This window comes from Drosophila gunungcola, assembly GCF_025200985.1.
Source record: "Drosophila gunungcola strain Sukarami chromosome 3L unlocalized genomic scaffold, Dgunungcola_SK_2 000003F, whole genome shotgun sequence".
Lineage (NCBI taxonomy): Eukaryota > Metazoa > Arthropoda > Insecta > Diptera > Drosophilidae > Drosophila > Drosophila gunungcola.
Window position 1 is genome coordinate 6700055 of NW_026453179.1, and position 22565 is coordinate 6722619.

At 38.5% G+C, this 22565-nt stretch overlaps 2 protein-coding genes across 34 annotated transcripts in view; one reads left to right on the top strand and one right to left on the bottom strand.

Annotated features, from left to right (window-relative positions):
• Positions 1-24: 24 nt before the first annotated feature.
• Positions 25-9840, top strand: LOC128258148 (protein nervous wreck). Of its 16 annotated transcripts, none has more exons than XM_052989594.1 (13): positions 246-391; positions 1116-1233; positions 1302-1531; positions 1710-2237; positions 2795-3683; positions 4050-4707; positions 4986-5042; positions 5739-5771; positions 6456-6481; positions 7240-7378; positions 7454-7579; positions 7643-8016; positions 8116-9840. In XM_052989594.1, exons 2-13 carry the CDS (start codon positions 1213-1215, stop codon positions 8170-8172), a joined length of 3138 nt encoding a protein of 1045 aa, XP_052845554.1. In that variant the 5' UTR covers positions 246-391; positions 1116-1212; the 3' UTR covers positions 8173-9840. The 16 variants fall into 16 exon arrangements, 14 of the variants coding, with proteins under 14 accessions (XP_052845547.1, XP_052845554.1, XP_052845556.1 ...); XM_052989596.1 differs by lacking the exon at positions 5739-5771 and having other exon boundaries at positions 4050-4218; positions 4288-4707; XM_052989589.1 differs by having other exon boundaries at positions 7240-7579.
• Positions 9841-12079: 2239 nt separating this feature from the next.
• LOC128258152 (gamma-aminobutyric acid receptor subunit beta) overlaps positions 12080-22565 on the bottom strand; it is a 32905-nt gene continuing 22419 nt past the window's right edge. For 8 of the 18 annotated variants that reach the window (XM_052989607.1, XM_052989603.1, XM_052989601.1 and 5 more), the window contains exons 7-10: positions 21231-21368; positions 18384-18668; positions 14675-15294; positions 12080-14533 (exon numbers count right to left, since the gene is read on the bottom strand). In XM_052989607.1, the coding sequence (XP_052845567.1) occupies positions 14372-14533; positions 14675-15294; positions 18384-18668; positions 21231-21368 (1205 nt within the window). In that variant the 3' untranslated portion in view covers positions 12080-14371. Of the gene's footprint in view, positions 14534-14674; positions 18669-21230; positions 21369-22565 lie in introns of those variants that run through there. The other 10 variants (XM_052989612.1, XM_052989611.1, XM_052989618.1 and 7 more) reach the window with 6 other exon arrangements.

Sequence of the window (22565 nt, forward strand, 5' to 3'; positions counted from 1 at the left end):
TTTTTGGAAGCAGTCGCCGGACGCCAGGTGCCAGTATCAAATTGGATTGAAATCCAAGGTAGTATTTTCGTTAGTTTTTTATTATTGCCCCGCAGTGCCGTTACACTCGAGGTGTGTTATCAAGCAGCTGACGGGGCAAAAACAAAAAAAAAAAACTCACCCCACGGGGGCGCATGTGCTTTTGTTAATGTTTTACCGTTTTGCTAACGGCACTTGAGGCCATGAATGAACCGCCGCTACTCTCTGCCTATCTCTCTTCCCCCGACTTTCTTTTGACATTCTCTCGCCGTTCTCTTCGGCTCTCTCTTCCTGCGCAGCAGCAGCGCAGCAGCAGTTAACGGTGCATGTGAAAATGTCTCCTCACAAACGTCGTGAAAATCGAAATCGATAAGTAAGCAACGGATTTTAGCTGCCGAGAAAAGTCCAATAAATTCAGTGAAAAACTCAGCGATAAGTTGCCCAAAAAGTACTAATCCAGCAGATAACAACAACCCAACCCGGCCATGTCCAAAAAGAGTGTTAGCCAAGTGTTTTTGGAAATAAGCTTGTCTGGGGGGCTGAGAAATCGATACTATACCCGAAAACTGGGGCTGCTGCGTGGGCTGTCCCAGTGAAAATTACCACCCAAAAATAGTATCAAATATAGCTTGAAGAAAACCCTTGTTTTCCTTAAAGCCTCTTTGCCAGTTTTCATTGCATTTTCGTTACATAAGTTTTTCAGAACCTTTGCTGCGTAGCGAATCCATTAACGGCTTATGAGCCATCAACCTCCAACATTTACCACCCACTTACACAGTCAAAAATCATATGACCAGATGGTCAATATATTTTCATGTAGAAATATAAAGTAAATGAATATATATTTCCGATGATATTGAATTTATCTAATCTACTTTTGGTACTAATTTCTTCGAACCTTGTATATTTATATATACTAGTATATTGGGACAATATATTTTTAGAAAAAAAAAACGTTTAAATTTTAATTATTAATACGACACTATTATTAAACAGGGCTATTTAATTGTAGAAATTCTTTTACAAAATTTTGAACCTATACCCATACCGCCATCCTATAGAATGTCAATCTCATAGTATCATACTACTTTTTACAGTTGCTAGAGGTAATGTAACACCATAAAATCGGCGCTTGAACAGAAAAAAAAAAAACAAATCGTAGAGCGACCCGATTGCAGTAAACAAAGCCCCAAGATGCAGCCGCCGCCGCGTAAGGTAAAGCTTGAAAAAATAACTATTAAAACAATTTAGTACCCCAATAATTGTTTTCCCGTAATCCACAGGGAAACTATGTGAAATTCCTCAAGAATTTGCACACGGAGCAGGTGGCTAAGCTGCAGTTGAAGAACCAACATGAATGCGACCTGTTGGAGGACATCCGGCAGTTTACCATCAAACGCTCGGCAGTCGAAAAGTCGTACAGCGAGTCCCTGCTCAAGATCTCATCGCAGTATCTCAACAAGAAGATACCCAATATACCAGATATAAAGATGGAGGGCATGGAGGAGCGCTGGTGGGTTTTGCTTTTTATATTTGCTGGTCAATGGGGAGTACCACAGAAATCTCTAGAGGTTAAGGGTCTGATGGACAGTTCAATTCATATATAGGAGATTTCTGAGGCAGCTTACTATAAAATAAAATATTTTACTGGAATATTTTTATATCGTACTAATTTATGTACACTTTTACAGGAACATGTGGAGTGTTTGGCGCACAGTGCTCGAGGAGAACGAAAAGCTGGCCCGGGCTCGTTTGGCCGCTATAGAGGTGTTCCAACAGCAAATCGCCGACGAGGCCAAGGTTCTTCGAGACTACAAGTTGGCCATTGCAAAGCGCTCGCTATCCGGAATAGTCAATGTGCAGAAGGAACTCCACTTGAGCGTTGGGGATGTGGATAAAACCAAGAAATCGTACTTTGATGAGGAGCACTGTGCTCACGATGTGCGGGATAAAGCCCGCGATATCGAGGAAAAGCTAAAGAAAAAGAAGGGCTCCTTCTTTCAATCAATCACTTCGCTGCAGAAGAACAGCGCTCGGGTCACATCTCGCAAGGAGTTGCTCGAAGAGAAGTCCTCTGGAGCCCGGAATGACTACGTACTCAGCTTGGCCGCGGCCAACGCCCATCAGAATCGCTACTTCACCGTCGATCTGCAGACCACCATGACAACCATGGAGAATTATGTGTTTGAGAGGGTGGCCGAGTACCTGATGCTAATGGGGTAAGCCATGGGCACTTCGATATATTGAAAACTTTTTAAATCAGAACAAATTGTTAAATAATGTAACTCATTTGCATGCAATGGGATACTGTTCTTAAGTCTACATAGTATTCATTCTTTTATTATTTTATTCCCCCAGCTAAGAAGCTAGTAATCTATGATTCATTTTACAAGTTAGTAATACAACAACTTACCTAACAACAACTTAGTCATGACCCTAATTACATTCTGATAATATTCTTAACAGAGTTCACTTTTCCACATTTATCACAATTTTATACAAAGGCTTAACTGGATCAATGTTAGATATAGTTTTGTAGTAAATAAACATTTTTATCAATTCTATTTTAATTAGTCCAAACTACATTATTGAAAATTACTTTCGAGCTATGCTCTATTTCAATTTTGATTACTTACAAGGTGATTCCATCTATAGACTGCTTATAAATTCAAGTGCTCGGTACACTATGTTTGCCTTATTTTGATAATAAAATTAGGATACCCTTTAAATTATTATTGAATTGGCACATCTAATAACTTTAACCTTTGTTTTCTAGGCGCACAGAGCTACTGACCTGCTCGGCCACGCAGAATAGTTTCGGGAAAATCCGCGACCAGGCGCAGCAGTTGACCAGGGAGTACAACCTGCAGTGCTGCTACCTGTTTTATCCGGTGCTCAAGCAGCACATTCAGTACGACTTTGAGGCGTGCGACAACGATCCGGTGCGCAAGGTGACCGCGGAGCACGAATCCGCTGCCGAGACGCTGACCAAGGAGGCCAAGAATTTGGCCGGAAGGGTGGTAAAGGAGAACGCCTCGATTCGGGAGAACGCCAAGAAGTTGGCTCTGTGCCAGTCGCTGCGAGATTCTGGCCAGCGTAGCGATCCCAACGATCCAAATGGACCCGATCTGGACACCAAGATCGAGGAGTTCCGTGATCAAATCCGGCGATCGGAGACGGAGAAAACCAAGGCAGAGGCTTGTCTGCAGTGCCTGCGAGATGGTGGCATCAACGTGGACGAGTGGGTGCAGGAGGCCGAGATTATGGGCGTACAGGAGCTGACGCGTTCGGCCAGCTCCATTTCGATGCGCACCGATGCCTCTGGTCAGGGCGAGAATCCCAGCTCGGATTCCTTCTACGACAGCGACAAGGAGGAGACGCAGGCCCAGGCAGCTGCCCAGACGAAGCCCAAGCAGGAGCAGCAACTCTCCAGGGATCGCACCTTCAGCGACAGTGATGATGAGCCCGAGGTGCGTCCTTCGGCGGCCGCAGCATCTTCTGCCGCGGCTGCATCCTCATCCGCCATGGCCACTAGCGCCGGAGCCTGGGATGATCCCACTGAGGTCAACTGGGGAGCTGGAGAGGAGGAGGAGGACAAGGACGAACCTATTGTCCCGGAGCCCAAGGAGGCTATATTTAAGTGCACTGCGCTCTACAGTTATACGGTAAGGGTATTATTGCGTTGGTGCCACACAAATCTCTGGGGCATTAATTTCACAGAAAAAGGTGCCTAAAAGACCATAAACTTTTATAGAGACTTTTAGCTTTTTCTTTAAAAGAGTGCCAAAATGTACGTGGAGGCATAGAATAACAACAAATTATTCAATCACATATTGAGTTTTTCAATGCTTGCTAAATGAATTCAAATTTTGTATTGACTTTTTTTCAAGAACTTATCAAACCTTTAGAGGTTTCTGTTACCTATGTTAGAATATAGGACTAAATTTTAAAGCCTTCGTGTTTTTGTTTGGCACTCCCAATAATAAAATAAACAACAAATTATATTTATTTCTTTAACTATCTACCCACAGGCCCAGAATCCCGACGAGCTCAGTATCGTCGAGAACGAGCAACTCGAGGTGGTTGGCGAGGGCGACGGCGATGGGTGGCTGAGGGCCCGAAACTATCGTGGCGAGGAGGGCTACGTGCCACACAACTATCTGGACATCGATCAGGAGACAGCGGGCAGCGCCTTTAATGGTACTTCCGGCAATCAATTGCGCTCACAAATCTCATTCTCATCTGTCGATTATACCGTTGACAATGAAGATCAGACGGTGGACTCGATGCAATCGCCCGACCAGGTGTCGGTCATCATGGCGCCCCAGAAGCGGGTCAAGTCGGACGTGGAGTGGTGCATTGCGCTGTACGACTACGACGCCACCGCCGAAGATGAGCTGACCTTCGAGGAGGGCGACAAGATCAAGATCATCACCAAAACGGCCCACGGGGTGGACGATGGATGGTGGGAGGGCGAGCTGGACGGCAAGTTCGGCAACTTCCCATCGCTGGTCGTCGAGGAGTGTGACGAGTTGGGCGAGCCGCTCAGCGAGGGCGGTGACGAGTCGCCCCCGCCCACAGCGGCGCCCAGCTTTGCACTGCCCCCCGCTCCGGCCCTGCCCCCAGAGTACGCCCACGAGCTGGAACTGGAGCTCACTGAGGACATGTTCGGCTCCCAGGACACGGCTGGTAAGCTTCACAATTTTCATGTACCTTCATGTACCTTCTCCTTAGGGATTCAGACAGACTTCATCAGATGTAAGATGAAAATGATGGGCCATTTGAGCTAGATTTAATTTTGATTAAAACTAATTAGTCATAACAATCTTTATGGCATACACATTTTTTTTTTATAAAATATTGTTATATTTTATTTGGTTTTTTTAAAGACAATCTTCTAAACATAATTTACTGGGAAATTATGTTGTTTTTTCTGATAAATAATAAATTGTTCTCGTTTTTGATAGATGAGGATAGCGGCTATATACCGAACGGCGCTGCTGCTCCGAGTATGCCTCCGCCAGGTAAATGTCACGCCCCCTTACAACACCTGGTCTATTGTTTCCCCTTTCTATCTTTCTTTAAATGTCACTCGATATCGATTCCTCTAGTACCGAACATTTGTATAATTTTAACTTTCCACTACAAAAAAAAAAAACAACAAAACCAAAACTTTCCGATCAAAAGTACTGTTTTACCTGCTTCTATATTCTCTAGAGGTAAACCTAATCTTCAAAGTGCAGCTCGTCTAACTACTAACCACTTGTACCATTACTACCACCACCAATCCACCACTAAACCTCCACAAAATTTACTACCATTTATCACTGTAACTACTCTCCACTACTCTCCGTTAATGTGCTATTTTGTCTCTCGTCTCCAAAAGTCTCCGCAAGTCTCCGCAGTCGAGACGAAATCAACCGATGAAATGCCCTACGATTTCTTACAGTGTTATTCCTAGGCTGCTTGTCTAAAAGTGTCGTGTCGTGTCGTGCCGTGTTATCGTTATTTCTCAATCTTCGATTTATTTCTTTTGCAGCTTCTCTTAATCTTTCCATATAAAGATATATATTTGATGTGTGTATGGCACTAATATTTCAATTCAATTGCATTGAAAGCTTTGATTGGTTATTAATTTATATAAGTCACGTTTTTCTTTTATTGCCGTTTTGCATTGGTTGTTTTTCTCTCAGTGTAATTGTGTCTTTGTGTCATTTAAGGCCAGAACCAAAGCCAAACCACTGCCAAGAAGGGTAATTTAATAAATATGCTCTTTTATCAAACTATCTTATCCCCAAACTTTCTTGATTCAGTATCTTTAGCGTAGGAAAATCTGTTTCAATTCCACTGTTTGACAGCATGTCCAAAAATCCTCTTAACTATTGTTAAACTTATAAACTGAGTCCCCTTTCTATGTATATAGAAACTATATATATGTTCAGTATGAGGTTTTTTCTTAACAATTTGATATTATATTTTTAAAAATTTAAACAATAATAGTATATACCTTTCTTAGGCAAAGTCCCCTTTTTTTATATGTTTATTTATGGTTATATTCAACCCAATCGGTTTCCCTAAGTAGTTCAGTAGTTATCAAACTGAATTTGGAAACCAAATATGTTTATATAAAACCCCTAGTTTTCTACCCGTCTCCCGCATGTTTGTCAGCCTCAGATTCGAAATGTATTTTTCAATTTCAGTTTTGATGTTGCTACTTTTATGTTTTTTATTTTCCACTTGCCAATCCAAATCGTTTACTTACGTAGTTTTTATTCCAAGGTTGCCTTGACTTGATCCTCAACTATTTTAATTACTCCCTCACCGCTCTATAACATTTTGATCGACAAATTGTATTGATATAAGACATATTATACCGAAAATGTGATTGTTGACTAAGCCAATGAATATTTTCTCATTTATTTTAAACGCAAACTCAGTACTCATCCAAGAGCCTGGCATGGAGGTAAAATATTCACTTGTATTTTAAAACAATAACAAAAACTGTCTAACAAATTAATATTTTTGAAGACAGAAAATGTGTTTTTTGTTTATTATTTTAAATTTTTTTATTATTTATTACTCTAATTAACTTTTTTTTTCATAACGAATTTAAAAAAAATAGCTTTGTAATTATAGCTAAGAATTTTTTTGTTTACATTTTAAATGTATATTATCATGTATATTATTGAATTATGTCTTAAACAAGAAAGGAGCAAAGTACGGCAAGCCGAAAGTTATATATATGCTTTGTACATTTTCTACCCGATTAAAGCTATGACGATTTTTAGCTCAATTATTCAATCCTTTTTATGACAGCTATATGAAATCAATTTCCGATTTTAATTTGTGCAAAAGAATTAAAAGAAAAAAAATGTTAAAATGGGGCTAAATTCTTTTTAATATTCCGATTGTTTTTATGGGAGCTATATGCGATAGTCGGTCGACTTAAAATAAAAATTAAATATTTAACCAACATGTTTTAAAAAATAAAAAAAAATATTATATATAAAAAAACAGCCAAGTTCTAAAAGTGGGACTTACGGACGGAATATATATGCTTTGTAGGGTCGGAAATGTTTCTTTCACTGCGTTAAAAACTTTTAACTGAAAATATAATACCCTCTTCAAGGGTATAAAAACATTTTTTTATAGTGTGCTGAACTCAGTGCTAAATATTTTTTGATTGTTCTTAGGCTAATTTGAGCATTTTGCCTTTTCCAGGACGATCTCAGTGACGATGGGCAGCCGCCGCCGTCGCTGCCGCCGCCCCAGCTAACAAAGGCGGGCGGATCCGGCCCAGAATCGAGGAATAAGGGCGACAAGGGGGCGGCGGCTGGCGGCGCCAACACGCTGAACTTAGGTATGGCACAAATAATTGTTACCGCTGCAACCCCCATGGTTGAAGACGGTGCCGATAAATCTTTCCCACCAGTAGGCGAGAGCGATGATCAGCCGGAACAGGAAGTGGCCAAGGAGCAACCGGCGGAAGTGGCCAAAAAGCCAGACATTGCGCCCAAGCCGCAGACCAAGGTCGCGCCTCAGACCTCGGCGGCCAAAGAAGGTAATCCTGGAGTGAGGCCCGTGGTGAGCATAACACTGACCGAGTATCCATCCTGTGATGCAGAGGACCAACAGTCCTTCTCGGAGGGCACCGACTCGGCCTCGGTGGCCGATGTGCCGGCCCTGCAGGATGCGGAGGATCCGTTCAACGAGAAGGCCAAAGGCGAGTCCGGCGGCGGTTCGGGATTTGAGGCCAACTTTGAGGCCAACTTCGATGCCAACTTTGATGACGCCTTCGCGGGAAGCGGAGGATCGGGATCTGGCGGAGGAGGGGGCGGTGGCGGTGGGGGACAGTCCAGCGAACTGGACGTCAATGGCGAGGCGGCAGCAGGAGAATCAGGATCAGGATTTGCGGCCAGCGAGGAGGATATTGAGGCACCCAAGCAGGTGGTCGGTGGGCGAGCTAGCATACCCGAGGAATTGGACTCAAATCAATTGGCACGTTTGCAAAATCTGAAGGAGTCGAACGCTTAGATTCGGCGCTCCGGTCTCTTCCTCTTGGTCGGCACTTCAATGTTGTTTCTTTTGTTCTTTTAGGCACACGACCATGAGCATGATATATACTATATAGACTATAGCCGCGGACAGTTATAGATCGGATCAGCGGAACACCACAACCACAACCACAACCAATCCCCACAACACTTGACAGCATTTTGATCTCACACCCATCCCACAACCTCTCCAACAAATCCAAACACACAGATGATACAGCCTGACTCAGACTGACAAGCAACTTATCGATCGGGTGGCGGCAATAGATTGTAGTAAGCTCTGTTAATTGGATATTGCCCCTATAAGTACATAAATAGTTTATTTTGGCTGCCCGATTCACATACAACGACACAATAGCAGGATATAGAATATGTGTACTTATATCAGATCGGGATCCCTATACACTCCACTTTTCACGTACAGCGCTCAAATTGTGTACATCCATTTGAATACTTCTTCTGACTGCCTCTGGGGTTATAGTTAGAAATCAACTGGGCCTTCATAAACAAAACCACCATACGATATATTACTATATAAATATATACATAATTTGTTAGTTTGTAATGTGTTATACCATCAGACACGTATGGAATACATTGATATATTATAAATGGAATATTGTAACGTTTTGAAAGACAATTACTTATGTAGCACTCAGACACGGGTCTTCGAATATCAGCATACACAACTAATCGAGCAATAATATGTATATATATCTAAGTGAATTAGAGAATCCGGTATAGCAGCATTAAGTTAGCCGTTCGCTTGATCTTGCCGCCAACAAAAGCCAATCAACTTTAAAGTCAATTCAGTTGGTATTGTTTTCCGCTTCTGTTCGCTCCTTTTAGTCTTAGGATCTCTGCACATTATATTAACCTAATCGAAGCCGCAAATGAATGTGTTCGATTCGTATGAGCGTATCCGGCAGATATATTGTATTGTTGTAATTGTATGCAAAACACTAGCCTAATTAGTTAAATGTTTTCCGTGTCTAGTTAAAAAATGGTCTAAGTTAATGTTGGATGCCAGAACGATGATATTTGAATTTAGTAAAACGCCTACTCAATGCGAGACTTTGTTTGCGATACTCGAATATTAAAGTTCATAACTCACCAATTGGAAAACTTCATATTCACATAGCCGATATTACCGAACATAAATAAAAATGAAAAGTCAAATATAATTAAGCCGCAAACTGAATTGTATGTAATTTTTGACCCCGCCCAGTGAATTAATCAAAGGTTTATGTCATAGTTTGAAAATCCTTCTGTTCGAACAACTAAAAAATAAAATTTCCACTTTAAAGCAAAACAAAATCAATTGAGTTTTTCCCTGGGAAATGCGGAAATAGATTTAAAACTCATTGGGTTGTAATTTTTTTACATATCTTTATTTATATTCACTTCATTGCAATATTATAATATTCCTTCTTGGTTTGCATTTTTTCCACTTGGATGTTTTTAGTTTTAGTATTTAACTTAATAATATAGGTTCCTTCTTGGGTTTTATCATTTACTTTCTTGTAACATTCATCTCTTATTATTTTCCCTTTTAATTATTTTGTTATGTGTGTGTTTATTTATTATATGCTATAGATAATTATTCTCATTTCAGTTTTTTTTTTGGTATTTTTAATTTTGTTTTTCATTTTATATAACGAAATTAACACAGTCAAAATTTGTGATCAGTGATCAATCATTACATACGCAATACGTTTTAAATTATTCCTCTTGGTTATGCCTCCATTCTGTGAGGCTCCTCCTCAAACATATGCTTGCTTATATACTTATGTGGGTGTTTTTGTTGGATCTCTGAGGCTGATGGGTCGAGCAACCGAAATTCTGGGGTTCGGAAATAATCGTCTGAGGGGCTGTGGAACTAATAATTGACAGCAGACCAATGTGAGCTAGGGAAGGCTAACGGATTGCAGGCCGGCTGGCTGGTAATCATAAAACATGTTCATTTATTGCATTTAGGAACTCTTTTTGATGGACGGATAAAACCAAAAATTATATAGACAAACTCCTTCTCGATCAGTTTCTTGTGGCTGTTAATGCTTGACGATGGTATGAGACTTGAACCTGGTAAGTAGATGGCTGACAAATCATACACACATATATATTTTTCGGTAGTCAGGGCCTGCGGGGTGGTTTTTTTTTTTTTGGGGGGGATTTAAAGGGTGCTGGGTCCCTAATCTTATAATGTAATAACAAATTTTCGCATTTTTTTTTGTTTGCTTGAGCAAAGGGTTTAACGGATAATGTTAATGGGGACTTGTTCCAAAATTAATTCTCCGTAATAACAAACTTAGTGTAAGCAACGTACAACCGTAAGTGTGTGTGGTGTGAATAGTGTGTTTTATCATTCTAACAATTCATGGTTCAATCAATATCGTCTTGCTGCCTAGGGTAATAGACTATTTTTCAGTAATAATGTTCACTTGCATTAACTTTGAATTCAGTTAAAAAAGGTTTTTATTTTCGGTGCACTCTGCATGAACTGGGATCCGATTTTTATCAGTGTATCTGTTTTTAAATCTGTATCTGTATCTGTTCTGTTTCTGTGTATTGTGTGGTTCAACTTAATCGCTAGGGTTCTCAACTTGTTGGTTTGCTTATCTAAATACTTTAGAATTTCATTTTTGGTTTTGCTTGTTTTGTTGTTTTTTGAGACCACCATACATATATAATATATAATTAATATACATCATATACATACGTTATTATTACATCGCGTCACGTATATATCGATCCTCATATAGATTTACTTATTCATTTCTCCCTTTTGGTTGCTTTATAAAACTTTGGTGTTGGTGTCGCCGTCTAAACAGCGACACCAAAAATGCTTCAAACATTTCATTGTGTGTATAATTTAACATTTTACATATTTTCATCGTTTTTTAATACTCCTTCCTCATTGTTTTTGTTGTTGTCCTAAATGCTTTTGCATACACAGCACGTGCATATGCATTTTCTTCGCCTTGCATCGTTAATTTGTTTTATAAAAAAGTCCTCACTATGGGCAACTAAATTTTTTGGTTTTCGTTTTCCACAAATTATATCGTAAACTAGGTTGTAGAGTAAAAAATTCCATATGAAAAATTAAACGCATCAATTTGCCATTAAGTGTTTTTCCTCTTAAAATGTTTGTCAACTATTTCGCCTTTTGCATTGTTTAAAACTAAAATGGTTTTTTTTTATTAATTTACGTTCTTTGGAAATACGCTCCGAAACCGTTGAGCAGCTATTTGTTGTTGTTCTCGCATCAAAAATTTATTTGACCTCATTTAGGGGATATTTATTAAATAGCATTTTTACGAATGAACCTCAGCCATTTGTAAACATTTTGATTTCTGTCTTTGGTAACATAATTGATTTCTGACACTTGTATAGCTACAAAATATATCTATATATTTGCGTGTGTGTGTGTAGGTTTTTATATAAGCAGATACATATTATTTATGTTCTTTATCACCGATTTCACTTGTATGTTGCCGAGTCTCGGGTTATAGCTATTTTCTTGGGAAATGTTCTGTGTGGCTGGTAGATCAATTGCAGTTTGCCTCAAATCCGTTTCACTTGGCTCAATAAATTATAAGTTAAACAGTAATCAATTAATTTTTGGTAAACCTTATATTGCTTTCATTTCGCTCAGATTCCTAGTTAAGATTTCGGATATTCTTTAGCCAACGTTTGGTGCAAAATGGGTAGGGACTTTGACTCCTCGACTATCTGTTATTAATTGTTTCAACTTTTGCTTGTGTGAGTGTGTGTTTGTGTTTGTGTCTGTCTAGATCGTTAATAAAGTAATTTTCCTTGGGGTCTCTTCGGTAGTCGTTCTGCTGAATTGGTTAGGTAGTCCTTAAGAAGGGTTACAGGTTTCGTCTTAAGTATATCTAGGGTTCCATAGCTGATCCATTTTGGGTCACCACCAACGTCCTCCTCCACCTACAACGTCCTCCTCCGTCAGTGTTCCATTCATAAGTACTTTTTGTATATACAGTTAATTGTTTTTTTTTGCTTTTTGGTTTTTGGATTAGGGTTCAATTTTGTTTGGTTTACATATAAAAAACTCGTGCTACATATACGTAGGTGCCTAAATACGTTATATGAATATATATCTTATATACTTGTGTCGCCTTAAGCCATACTCTATGTACATATACGCGTGGGTATGTGTGTGTGTGTGTTTAGGCCATATTATGGCGCTTAACTAAATCCTAGCTTTAACTTTAGCTAACTGTACAAAATTCTTTAGCCTTACGATCTGCCCTTGCACTAATCATAAACACTAAATTAAAATTCATTGATGATATTTTGGTATGGCTTGCTTAGTTATCTCCATTGTGCTAAATTGTATTTTAATTTCTTTATTTTACGTTTAAAGTTAAACTCACTTGCCTTTAATTATGTGTTTTAATTAACTTAACTCTTTTGTTTCTTTCTCTTTGTGTATGTGATTCATCGAGGAACTTGAGCGAAAATTCAAATATATATATACGCGTGTCTTTTGTCTGCCTTCCTGCCCGTGTGTGGGTGTGTATTTTTGTCTGTGTAAGTGTGTGTATCTGTGTGTCATTAGGCTAACTTAAGACGGTGCATCGTAAGTATGTTTTGTTAGTTTATCGCTTTATTGACTGCTTGAACGCATCCGAGTTAATCGCTTAACCAGATTCGATTACATTAACTAAGTTTAATTGCGAAGTTTTGCTCCTACTTTGCTTTGAGAATGTTCCGAGTGTCTTCTGTTTGTATTTACAAATTGAATTGAAAATCAATTGTCTTTGTTTAATTCTTTTTAGCAACTATTTGTTAGACTTATACGCTATTTTCTTAGGCAGTTTCAATCATACTTGTGTACTTCATGTTCTATGTTCTATTTGTATTCGTTTTTTTAATTTACTGGTATTTATTGGGCATACTTGCGTTTGAAAATTTCACTTAGACCTTAGATTGATTTCATATGGTGCCGCAAAGTTGTCTTCGAAAAGTTTTTGTTTCAGTTTCAGTTTGATTCTGATTCTTGTGTTCGTGAGTGAGTGAGTGCAGTTTGAATAATTTGTTGTTAGTTTTAAAGTTGATATCAAAATTGGTGTAACTAAAATGAATCATTATCGTTCATATTATTATTTCGCTATGTCAATTGCACTAACTATTTGTATGACTTATCTCCGATGCTTGCTTATAAAAGGTGCGCTCCAAAGTAATTCATAATATCCTTGTCGAGTTTATTGTGTGGTGTGCAAATGATTAAAAACCTCTCGATCTTACGTGTCGTCTGTCTCGTGTTCGATTTACATTTAAAGTTAACTTAACGAAATCATTCGCCAAACTGATTCGCAATTGTCGAAATTGTCCCTTGCACTACGTTTTGATTTCTAATAAATTTGGCCATTTCACTTGGAAGCGCTAAGTCAGTTCTGAATAAACAAATCAACCAACTGAATGGGCAATCAATGGATTCAACATAGTGAGTTCTGGTTTAGATCAGGTTCGGCTTGGTTTTGGTTTTGGTTTGGGTTTGGGTTTAGGTTTTTGCGAGCGTGCGGTTGAAAAAGGGGAAAACGCACTTAAATTAGAGGAAGACTCTCTGGGTGTTTTGCTTTTGAAGTGGGAAGCAAATGTATTTCGTTTTCGTAAACTCAAACTCAAAACGCTGCAAAGATAATTGAATCTTTTTAACCATCTATTACTTGGTGTGTTGAAATCAACTTTTCGACTGCGCTATTTCGAGGGTTTCTAGTAGACATCCTTCGTTATCGTTTAATGCCTATGTTGCGTATGATTTTAGATCGTTATATTTGTGGTTCTTATGGTTTCCTCTTTTATCGGTTCATAATTCTCCTCAACACTTTCACTTATGCCTTTCGTTATATAATTTTTACTACAATTTGCTAATCTGTTGCTTTTGATTATTCTTCATTCATTTATACTCATTTGGTTGTTAATTCTAATGTTGGTTTGTCACCTTTTGGGTTTTTTTTTTTTTATTTTTGTGTAAATCTATTTAACAATATTCTTTGCTTTCGACCTTGTAATATGTGTGTGTCCTTCCCGCTTTGGTATTAAACAATAAACTTTTGCCTCTGCATTTTCATATCGCTAGTTAAAATTAGTTTTGTTTCCGCTTATTTTTTTGTGTCTAGTTTTCTGTATTTTTTTTTGTTTGGGTATTTCTCCATTTTATATTTTTTGTGTGGTTTTTCAGCGCCCTGCACAGTTTGACTCTCTCGTGCGCTGTTCACTCCTGTGTCCTTGGGCCACGCCCTCGAATCCTTGCGTCGCTTGAGGACGCCCACCTACTCCTCGCCCAGGAGCACCAGATCATCGGCGACCACGTCGCTGACATGCAGGTAGATGATCCAGTACATCAGGTTGAAGCAGACGAAGCACACGGGGAACACGATGCGCGAGTACTTGTCGATGTCGGAGGGCGTGATGCCCAGCAGCTTGTTGATGTCCTGTTTTTTTTTTTGGTAAATCAGGATCAAGGATCGGGTGGGTGGTGGGTGGTGGGCGAGAATAAATAGATTAGTATACTTTCGCTCAGGGGCAGTTAAACCTTTTTAAATCGCCGCATCATGTACGATCTTTACCTTTACCTTTTTTACTTTTCCCGGATGCAGAAGATGGGCTGGGACCGCTGCCTCCGGATCGCCGCCGCCCTCGGGCGGCCCGCCCCCGCCGCCACCGCCTCCGCCACCGCCGGGCGGTCCGCCGCCCTGGCCCGGACCCGGTCCATGCGATTGCGGACCGCCGCGTCCGCCATTCACCGTGTTCTCCAGCGTTCCACCCTTGGAATGGGCCTTCGGGTCGTGGACCTTGAATCTCACCTCCTGGAACAAGGGTCCCACTATCGAGCAACCGCGCGTACCAACGTTTTGTTGGATATTGGAAAAGCCGATTGGGCGGTTACTCACTGTTTGCTTGGGCGCGTGCGGATGCCCGTGGCTGTGGGCGTGGTGACCATGCCCGTGACCGTGCTCCGGTCCAACGCCCACGCCCACGTTGACCCCGCCACCGGGTCCACCGGGTCCCCCGGGTCCGCCCATTCCGGGTCCTACGCCTACGCCTCCCACATTTGCATTGGGATTGGGATTCGCCTGCTGCTGGTTCGCTCCGTCGAGCTGTTGCTTTTTCTGCTCGGCTATCTTTTGGATCGCCATAAATCTTTGTTTTCGCATTTGAATTCGTTTTGCCATGTAGCCGACCGTGGCGTATTCTATTGATTGCGATACGATACGATAACGATTTTGGTTTTGATTTTTGATTTTTGATTTTCGATTTTGATTTTCAATTGGTCAGATTGCAATTTAGATTTTGAAATGTAGTCGTTAGATAGATAGTTGATGGACGGTTTGGCATACGGTATGGTGGTTATATTTGGGGGGTTTTGTTAGAATATAGGTTGATATGCGGATGCAGTTCAAGAATTTAGTGGTCGTGGTCGGTTGCCGCATGAAGTTCGGATGATATTTTGGTTGTAGTAGTTGTCAGATTTATAGTTGGATATTGTAGCATTGTATATATTTGGTAATTTGGTGCGGGTGGGTTTCGATTAAATGTCGGATACAAGGAAAGACAAATAGAAAAATAAAAGAAATTTAATTTCCATCAGAATTTTGTCAACAATTTGAGTTCATTTTTGCACAACGTCTATAAGAGGTAGTCGGGTGGGAAAGGGGGTTTTATAAAGTTTGTGGGATGAAGGAAAAGGGGGTTTTGGAAGGACTTTGTAGACTATAAGTAACATTTAGAGTCGTTAGGGGGCAAATATTGCAGTGTTTCTGGGTTTTTGGGGTAAGTGAAATCAAAAAATTAAGGTGAATTTATTTTCGTATCTCCATTTTAGCCAGGCAAAGGAAAATTCGAATAAAGCAAGTCTTGTGTGTGAGTGAGTTAGCAATATTCTAGAGAGACAGAGCAATTGGAGTGTATCTGTGTGTGTGTGTGTGTGTGTGTGTGAGTCTATATGAGAGTGAATGTGAGTGTCCGTGTTTAAGGCTGTTCTTGTTGTTTTGTTGTTTTTGTGAAATGAGTGGAAAAAGTCATTTGTAAGCCAAACGATTTATGTACACATTTATTCCTGCAGTTGAGACCATCATTCAAGGAAAATGTTCATGTGCGTGCCTTAAATGCAAATTCATTGAACAGGGTCGCCCGTTATAAAGGACACGAAAATTTCCAGCGTGTTTTTTTGTTTGTATGTATTTCAGCTGCTTTGTTCCTGGTTTTTAGCTTCTCGAGTTGTCATTATCCTTGGAAATGTTACGGGTTCAGATTTCAATTTGACGGTGTTTTGTGGGGAGGGTGGTTTTATAAAGGGGGACTTTCAAAATCGCATACTCGCCGATGAAGGTGGATGGAACAGGGTCGGAACAGAAACGAGTAACGAGTAACTAGTAACTAGTAACAAGAGTACTTACCAGGGGCAAACAAGGTAACCAATCGCTGCAAAAAGCCAATAGAACAGAACAGAAAGCAGACTACAAATCATATCTTACCTAACCACTGAAGGGTTACTATCAAGTGCGATTTTTAACATATTTATGTTTTGCTTGACAATCTGGCAGTCTTCATGTCTGGGTCACCCTTTTAAATGACCCAAACTTGAGGGCTCCAAATCGTAGAAACTCGTATCTGTAAGATACTCTTATGTTTTTTAGGAGCACTTTCTTGGATTCTATTATTTTTTTTGGGCTCTGTTGTCTTGTAGAGTCTTCGGGGGCTGCGACTTCTGGCTGTTGATCGACGACTTGATGAACCATATTTACAGTGTTTTGTGTCTGTTCTTATTTTTTCGTATTTGTTTTTTGATTCAATTCAATCGCGAGTCAAGCCAGGTGTGGCGCAGGGCATGCTGGTTTCGTTTTTTGATTGATTTTGATGCGCTCCCTCTTATGATTTTTTTATTAGTATTTTTTTTATCGTTCTACTCGTACCCTGTTTTTTTTTTTGATTTTGATTTTGTTTAGGTGCGTTGTTTTTTTGGTTTGTACATTTTTTTTTCGGTTTGCGATTTTTGTAGCTTGCAGTTTTGCATTTTGGCGGAAGCTGGGCGTATATTGATATCTGGGTACCATTTCAGGTTGAAGTGTGTTCGATTTGCTCGTCTGGGTGCTCGAACACAAACTCAACCTGAGGCGGCTATATATAGATGCCCATATGTAAGAGCGTACATATGGAGAGGCTTTGGAGGATGGTATTTGGTTTGTTTTTGTGATTTTTGGCTGAAGCATGCTTCGATTCTAGGTGCGAGGTGCAAAACAGGTACAGGTACAAGGACAGGTGGGACGTTGGGGTAAATTTTCGTGCCTTTACGCTCGATTCGCAGGCGCGTATCTATGAATTTGCATACATTTTCTTTGGATGACAGTTTTTCCTTATATTGAAAAATTAACAAGAACATACAAATACGAAAAAAGAGATTTGTTTCTTTTGGGTTTCTTTGCAGTTTCTTTTCTTTTCTTTTCTTTGCTTTCTTAATTTTTTCTTTTCTTGCTGTTGTTGTTGCTGTTTGTTGGAGTTGTTGTTGTAGTTGTGGGTGTAAGTTGTTGCTTGAGAATTGTTTTAGTTGTTAGATAGTTAAAGAGAAAGTTAAAGTTAGCATAACGGCAGGGCAAACACCAAAACTTGATATATATATATAACATTTTTGGAAAATTTAATTCTTATTCAGGAGGTTGTCTATCGAATTTAAGTATCAAATATAGCATATATCAAGCTTTACTTAGGTGCCGGACCCCATTACAGTGCCTCAGGTGCAGTGCATCTCAGCATCCCTATGGATAGACTTTTTCTGGTCCTTTGGCTCCATAAGAAATGTGATATAATTTTATGTTTAAGTTTAAGTTTAAATAGATATTAAACTACTGTGGATTGGGCAAAACTCAGCTGCGTTTTCGCTGGTCCAATTAGATACTATACGATAGTATAAATTCAGTTAGTAATTTCTCAAGACGCAGATCGTTTTGCCGAGGAAACTAGTGTGTTTTTTGGATGTATCTGCAAGATTGTTTTGCACAACGCTAAGCGTGGCACGGAAAGCTGGCAAAAGTGTGGTTGAATTAACAAAAACTGAATGCTGGCACGCAACTTGGCTAGTATTATTCAAATGAAAAAGGTAATGAAATCAAAAAATTCGGAATCTATAGAGATCCACTGCCTGTGAGTGTGTGGGTGTGTGTGTTTGGTGTGAGAGATATATGGGGAAAATCGTTTTGCTACTGGTTGGATTTTCGCTTAATGGGGTTTCGGTTTTTGGAATCGGTTTTGGGGGTTTTGGTAGTTTCGGTAGTTTTTTTTGTTTACCCAGTAGACTGGCAAAGACCATAACGAAGCATGTTCCCAGATAGACGTCAATCGACTTGACGTACGAAATCTTTGGCAGCGCTGCATTTGTTGACGACATCAAAGTGGTCATTGTCAACACGGTTGTCACACCGAGCGCCACACGCGCCGGCGTTGCATTGCGATTGAGCCAAAATGATACCCATGATATAATAACGATCAGTCCAGAGGGTATGTAGATTTGTATAAGGTAGTAGCCCATCGAACGCACGAACTGAATTTCGCAGGCTAAACGCGAATAGTTGCCTGCCCGCGCCAATTGCAATTATTGTTTTTTTGTTGGTTATTTTGAATTTTAATTTTTCGTTCGTTCAGCGTTTTTTTTATGTATAGGGAGAGACAGAAAGTAGAGAGAGATATAAAAATATTATTAGTTTTTAGCTCGCTTAAATTGATTCAATTTGCAAATATTTACAAACAATATTGGTTGCAGAGCTGGCAAATCATCGAAAGCATGATTGGAATAAATATAAATGATATTAATATTATATATTGCTAAAGCCTTGGCTCCTTATATAAAATTAAGAAAGGTATATTAAGTTTTTTAACAAATTTTCGACGTTTTGCCAGCTCTTAGAAGTACGTATTCATCATCAAAATAAATCCAAGAAAAAAAATGAGGACTCCAAAAGTAAACCAAAACGAAACTCTAAGAATAGAATAAATAAATTAAATATGAGCGCATTTTTATGTGAAATTATGATTTGCTGGCACCTTCCTGGAAATATTGTTAGTTTTCATCTATGCGACACATCGTTATTAGGCAGGCATTAATTCAATAAACATATATTTATTGACTATAAACAAAATGGCAAGTAGTCAAGACAAAGCTAGGGTCAAGAACTAAACTTGAAGAACTATTCTAGGCATTCCAAATTTATTATTGCAGAAAAACCAACACTTATTTATTTTTATACATTTTTTCAAATAAACTTTGCGATATTATTATTTGCAACTCATATATTCAAGGGTATCATAACAAGTATAAATTATGTTTTTTCTTTATTTGTCAGGGTTTCTGCAAGAACATCTTGGCTTCGACTGAACCGAAGCAAAAAATCGTTGTTATTAAAAAAATTGATGTATATTTTATTGGATTGTTAGTCACAAATACTTTAGGAAAATAAGTGGCTTGCATTAGAGTAACTAAAACTGACCGCAAATCTGAAGAAAATAGGTAAATAAAATGATAAGAAATATGAGTAGAGGCAGCTAGTATAAGACCTAATAAGGAGCATTTGAATTGCCTTCATTTTGTGGCTATTTGTCTATTGGTTTATTTATTTTGTTTAGGATTTTGTAAAAGAAACTTTATAAGATGAGAGCATGCTTGGGAGGGCGTTTTGTATTTTCTATATATATATATATATTTGTTGGGATATTTGTAATTTGTTATTTGTAAATATATATATATTTTATATGTATAAATGGTTTTGAACTTTTCATTGCCTTTCGTTCGACAATTTTGCAAACGTTTGAATGCTTTATGCGTATGGGAGTTGATTGGAATTTTAAATTATGTTGCATAACTTTTTTTATTTTGGATTTTATTAATGCTTTTGTTGTAGTTGTTGTTGATTTACAATACAGAATGTTTGGTGTCGATTGTTTTCAGTTGCTGGTTGATTATGCTAATGAATTTCGATAGCGTTTAAAATTACTGGTAGATAGGTTTGTAGATAGCTGTTGTTGTTGGTCGTAAAAACTAATTTCAGTGACTAGTTAATAAAATTATGTGTACCATGTGTGAGTGTGAGTATGAGTGTGGGTGTTCGGCAGCTTAAAAAATTTGTTGATTATGTTGTAATAATGTCAGGCATAAATCAAAAGCATGATTTACTAAGGAAAAGCCATATTCAATTAAGCTTTGCTATATCGATTACTTTATGTTCTCGTTTTTGCATAAGATTATTTTCACTTTGCTTATTTGGTTTTATAATACAAAGGTCGCTAGGTGAATTGTATTTCAATCTCATATTGATTTCTCTTTTGATTTGGTTTGATTTTTGTCATATTTTTTCGGCATTGCCAATGATAAAAATTAGGTTTGTTTGCTTCGTTTATTTTTTTGGTTTCTGTTCTTGTCATGGTTCGCTGTAAAGTATGAACTTATGAGCGTTGAAATCAAGGCGGAATCAACTGAGATTAGGAAATTAAAAGTAAGCTGAAAGGAAAATCATTTGATGAACGAACTAAATCGGAAAATTGTTGCTAGCTTGTAACATGCGTTGAATTTGCTTTTAAAGATATATGAACAGTATCCGGTAGGTACGAGTAAAAGTGGGAAAAGCTCTAAGACCTTGGTCTTCATCAAAATCAGGCCGACTAGACTCTAGACTATGAAGTGGGCTAATGTTGAATGCGCTTGTTTATAATATCGTAAGTTAATTGTTAACGTTATTGCTTGGTATTGGTATGCTAAGAAGTAGATTAGTTGATAAAACAAACGCTAGCTAAATTGAATATAAATAAGGTAAAAATCTTAAGATGCTTATCATGCTTTTTCTGTATCGCAAATCGATCCGATAGTAAGACCAAGTTAATTGGCAAGCCTGTTTGATTGAATTTGGAGAAACTTTTTTACAAAATGCAGCTTGAAAATAATTTCGAATCGAAAAATGAAAAATAAAAGAACTCATCGAACTGAAAAGCCTCAAAGTTTAGAACTGAATCGAAAACGCAAAATCAAAACGATATATTTATATATAGTAGTTATATATAGATAAGTCATCATTGGTATTATCGTAAATATATTATATATAGGTAAAAATAAAGTTTGAAAGAAAATCGGTAACCGTCTACAGGTACCTGTGGTAAGACTGATTTCCATAGCTCTTTGCCGATGACCCAAGACCTTAAATTGGGGCAGCGAAACCTCACTCGAGACACCGACCGAGTTGGGGCCCTCGTTCCATTTATAGCGGATGTCACGCATCGTGTAGCCGACTATATATGGTGTATATAGTTGGTTGTAGTTGTTGTTGTTGTTGTTGTATTCGTTGTAGTTGTTGTAATTGTTGTTATGTTTGCAAGTTGCATTTTGTACAGTTTGGTGTTTTGGGTTTTTGGTTGGTTTTTTGGTTTAGTTTTGTAATTGGTTAGGCGAGTTTATATTACAGTTGTTGTAGTTGTTGTTGGCACAGTTCGGTGGTGAGGTTGTCGTTGTTGTAGACGAAATAATTGCATAAAACAAAAAATACATTTTGTGAGACTATTAATAAGTTCTATATTCTATCATAGAAAATTTCATTAAACAATTCAATACAATTCATTCGCAGTGTGCATTCTTTTTTCTTTTTATTGGTATTGTTATATTCTTTTCTTTTCGGTTGAACATTTTCGATTCGATTGTTGCATTAATAGTCTCATTCAGAACTTGTCGCTTTAAGTGTTGTTCAAAAATATATTTTTTGATTTATTCCATCGAGAAGAAACTCTAAAATTATTATTGATGGTTCGTATATTACAATTGCGCTAAAAATGCATTATTATAATGTTAGGTTTCCATTGGCAAAGCGTAACTAGGATAACGATGTAGGAGCTTTCAGTAGGCGCGCTCTTTTTGACTTACAGCTACTGTTTGTTCTTATTGGCAGTAGTAGGGATTCTTAGGACTAGTAAACAAACTTATAGCTTAACTTATCTAATTGTTTCGGTGTCAGAAATGGGTGCTCTTGTGTCTTCTGTTTAGAAATTAGAGATTTAGGCTTTTACAATGTTCTCAGGCCTTTGTTTAGATTGTTTCTTAGTTTTTAATAGCGATTTATTTGCTTTTGCCTACCCAAGCAAACGAAACTGGACTCTCTTGCGACTCGAAACGAACTGAAATTAAAACGGAAACGGAAATGGAGGAACCAGAAATCATATTTGCTGGGCCTAACTAACGCTCACTACGTCACTAACTGCTTCTTTACTGATCGGTTAATTAAACGAAAGAAAAGTATACGCAAAGAAATAGTAGATATAGAATAAAGAACAAATCAACGAGTAGTCACAACAGAGGTTAGTAGAGGACACTTCAAACACAATATATATATGTTTATATGTGGCTTAGATTGGGGATTGGTTCGATTGTTTCTGGTTAGTAGCACAAGTTACGGTTAGCACTCGATAAAGAGATAAAGGTAAATATATATATTGGTG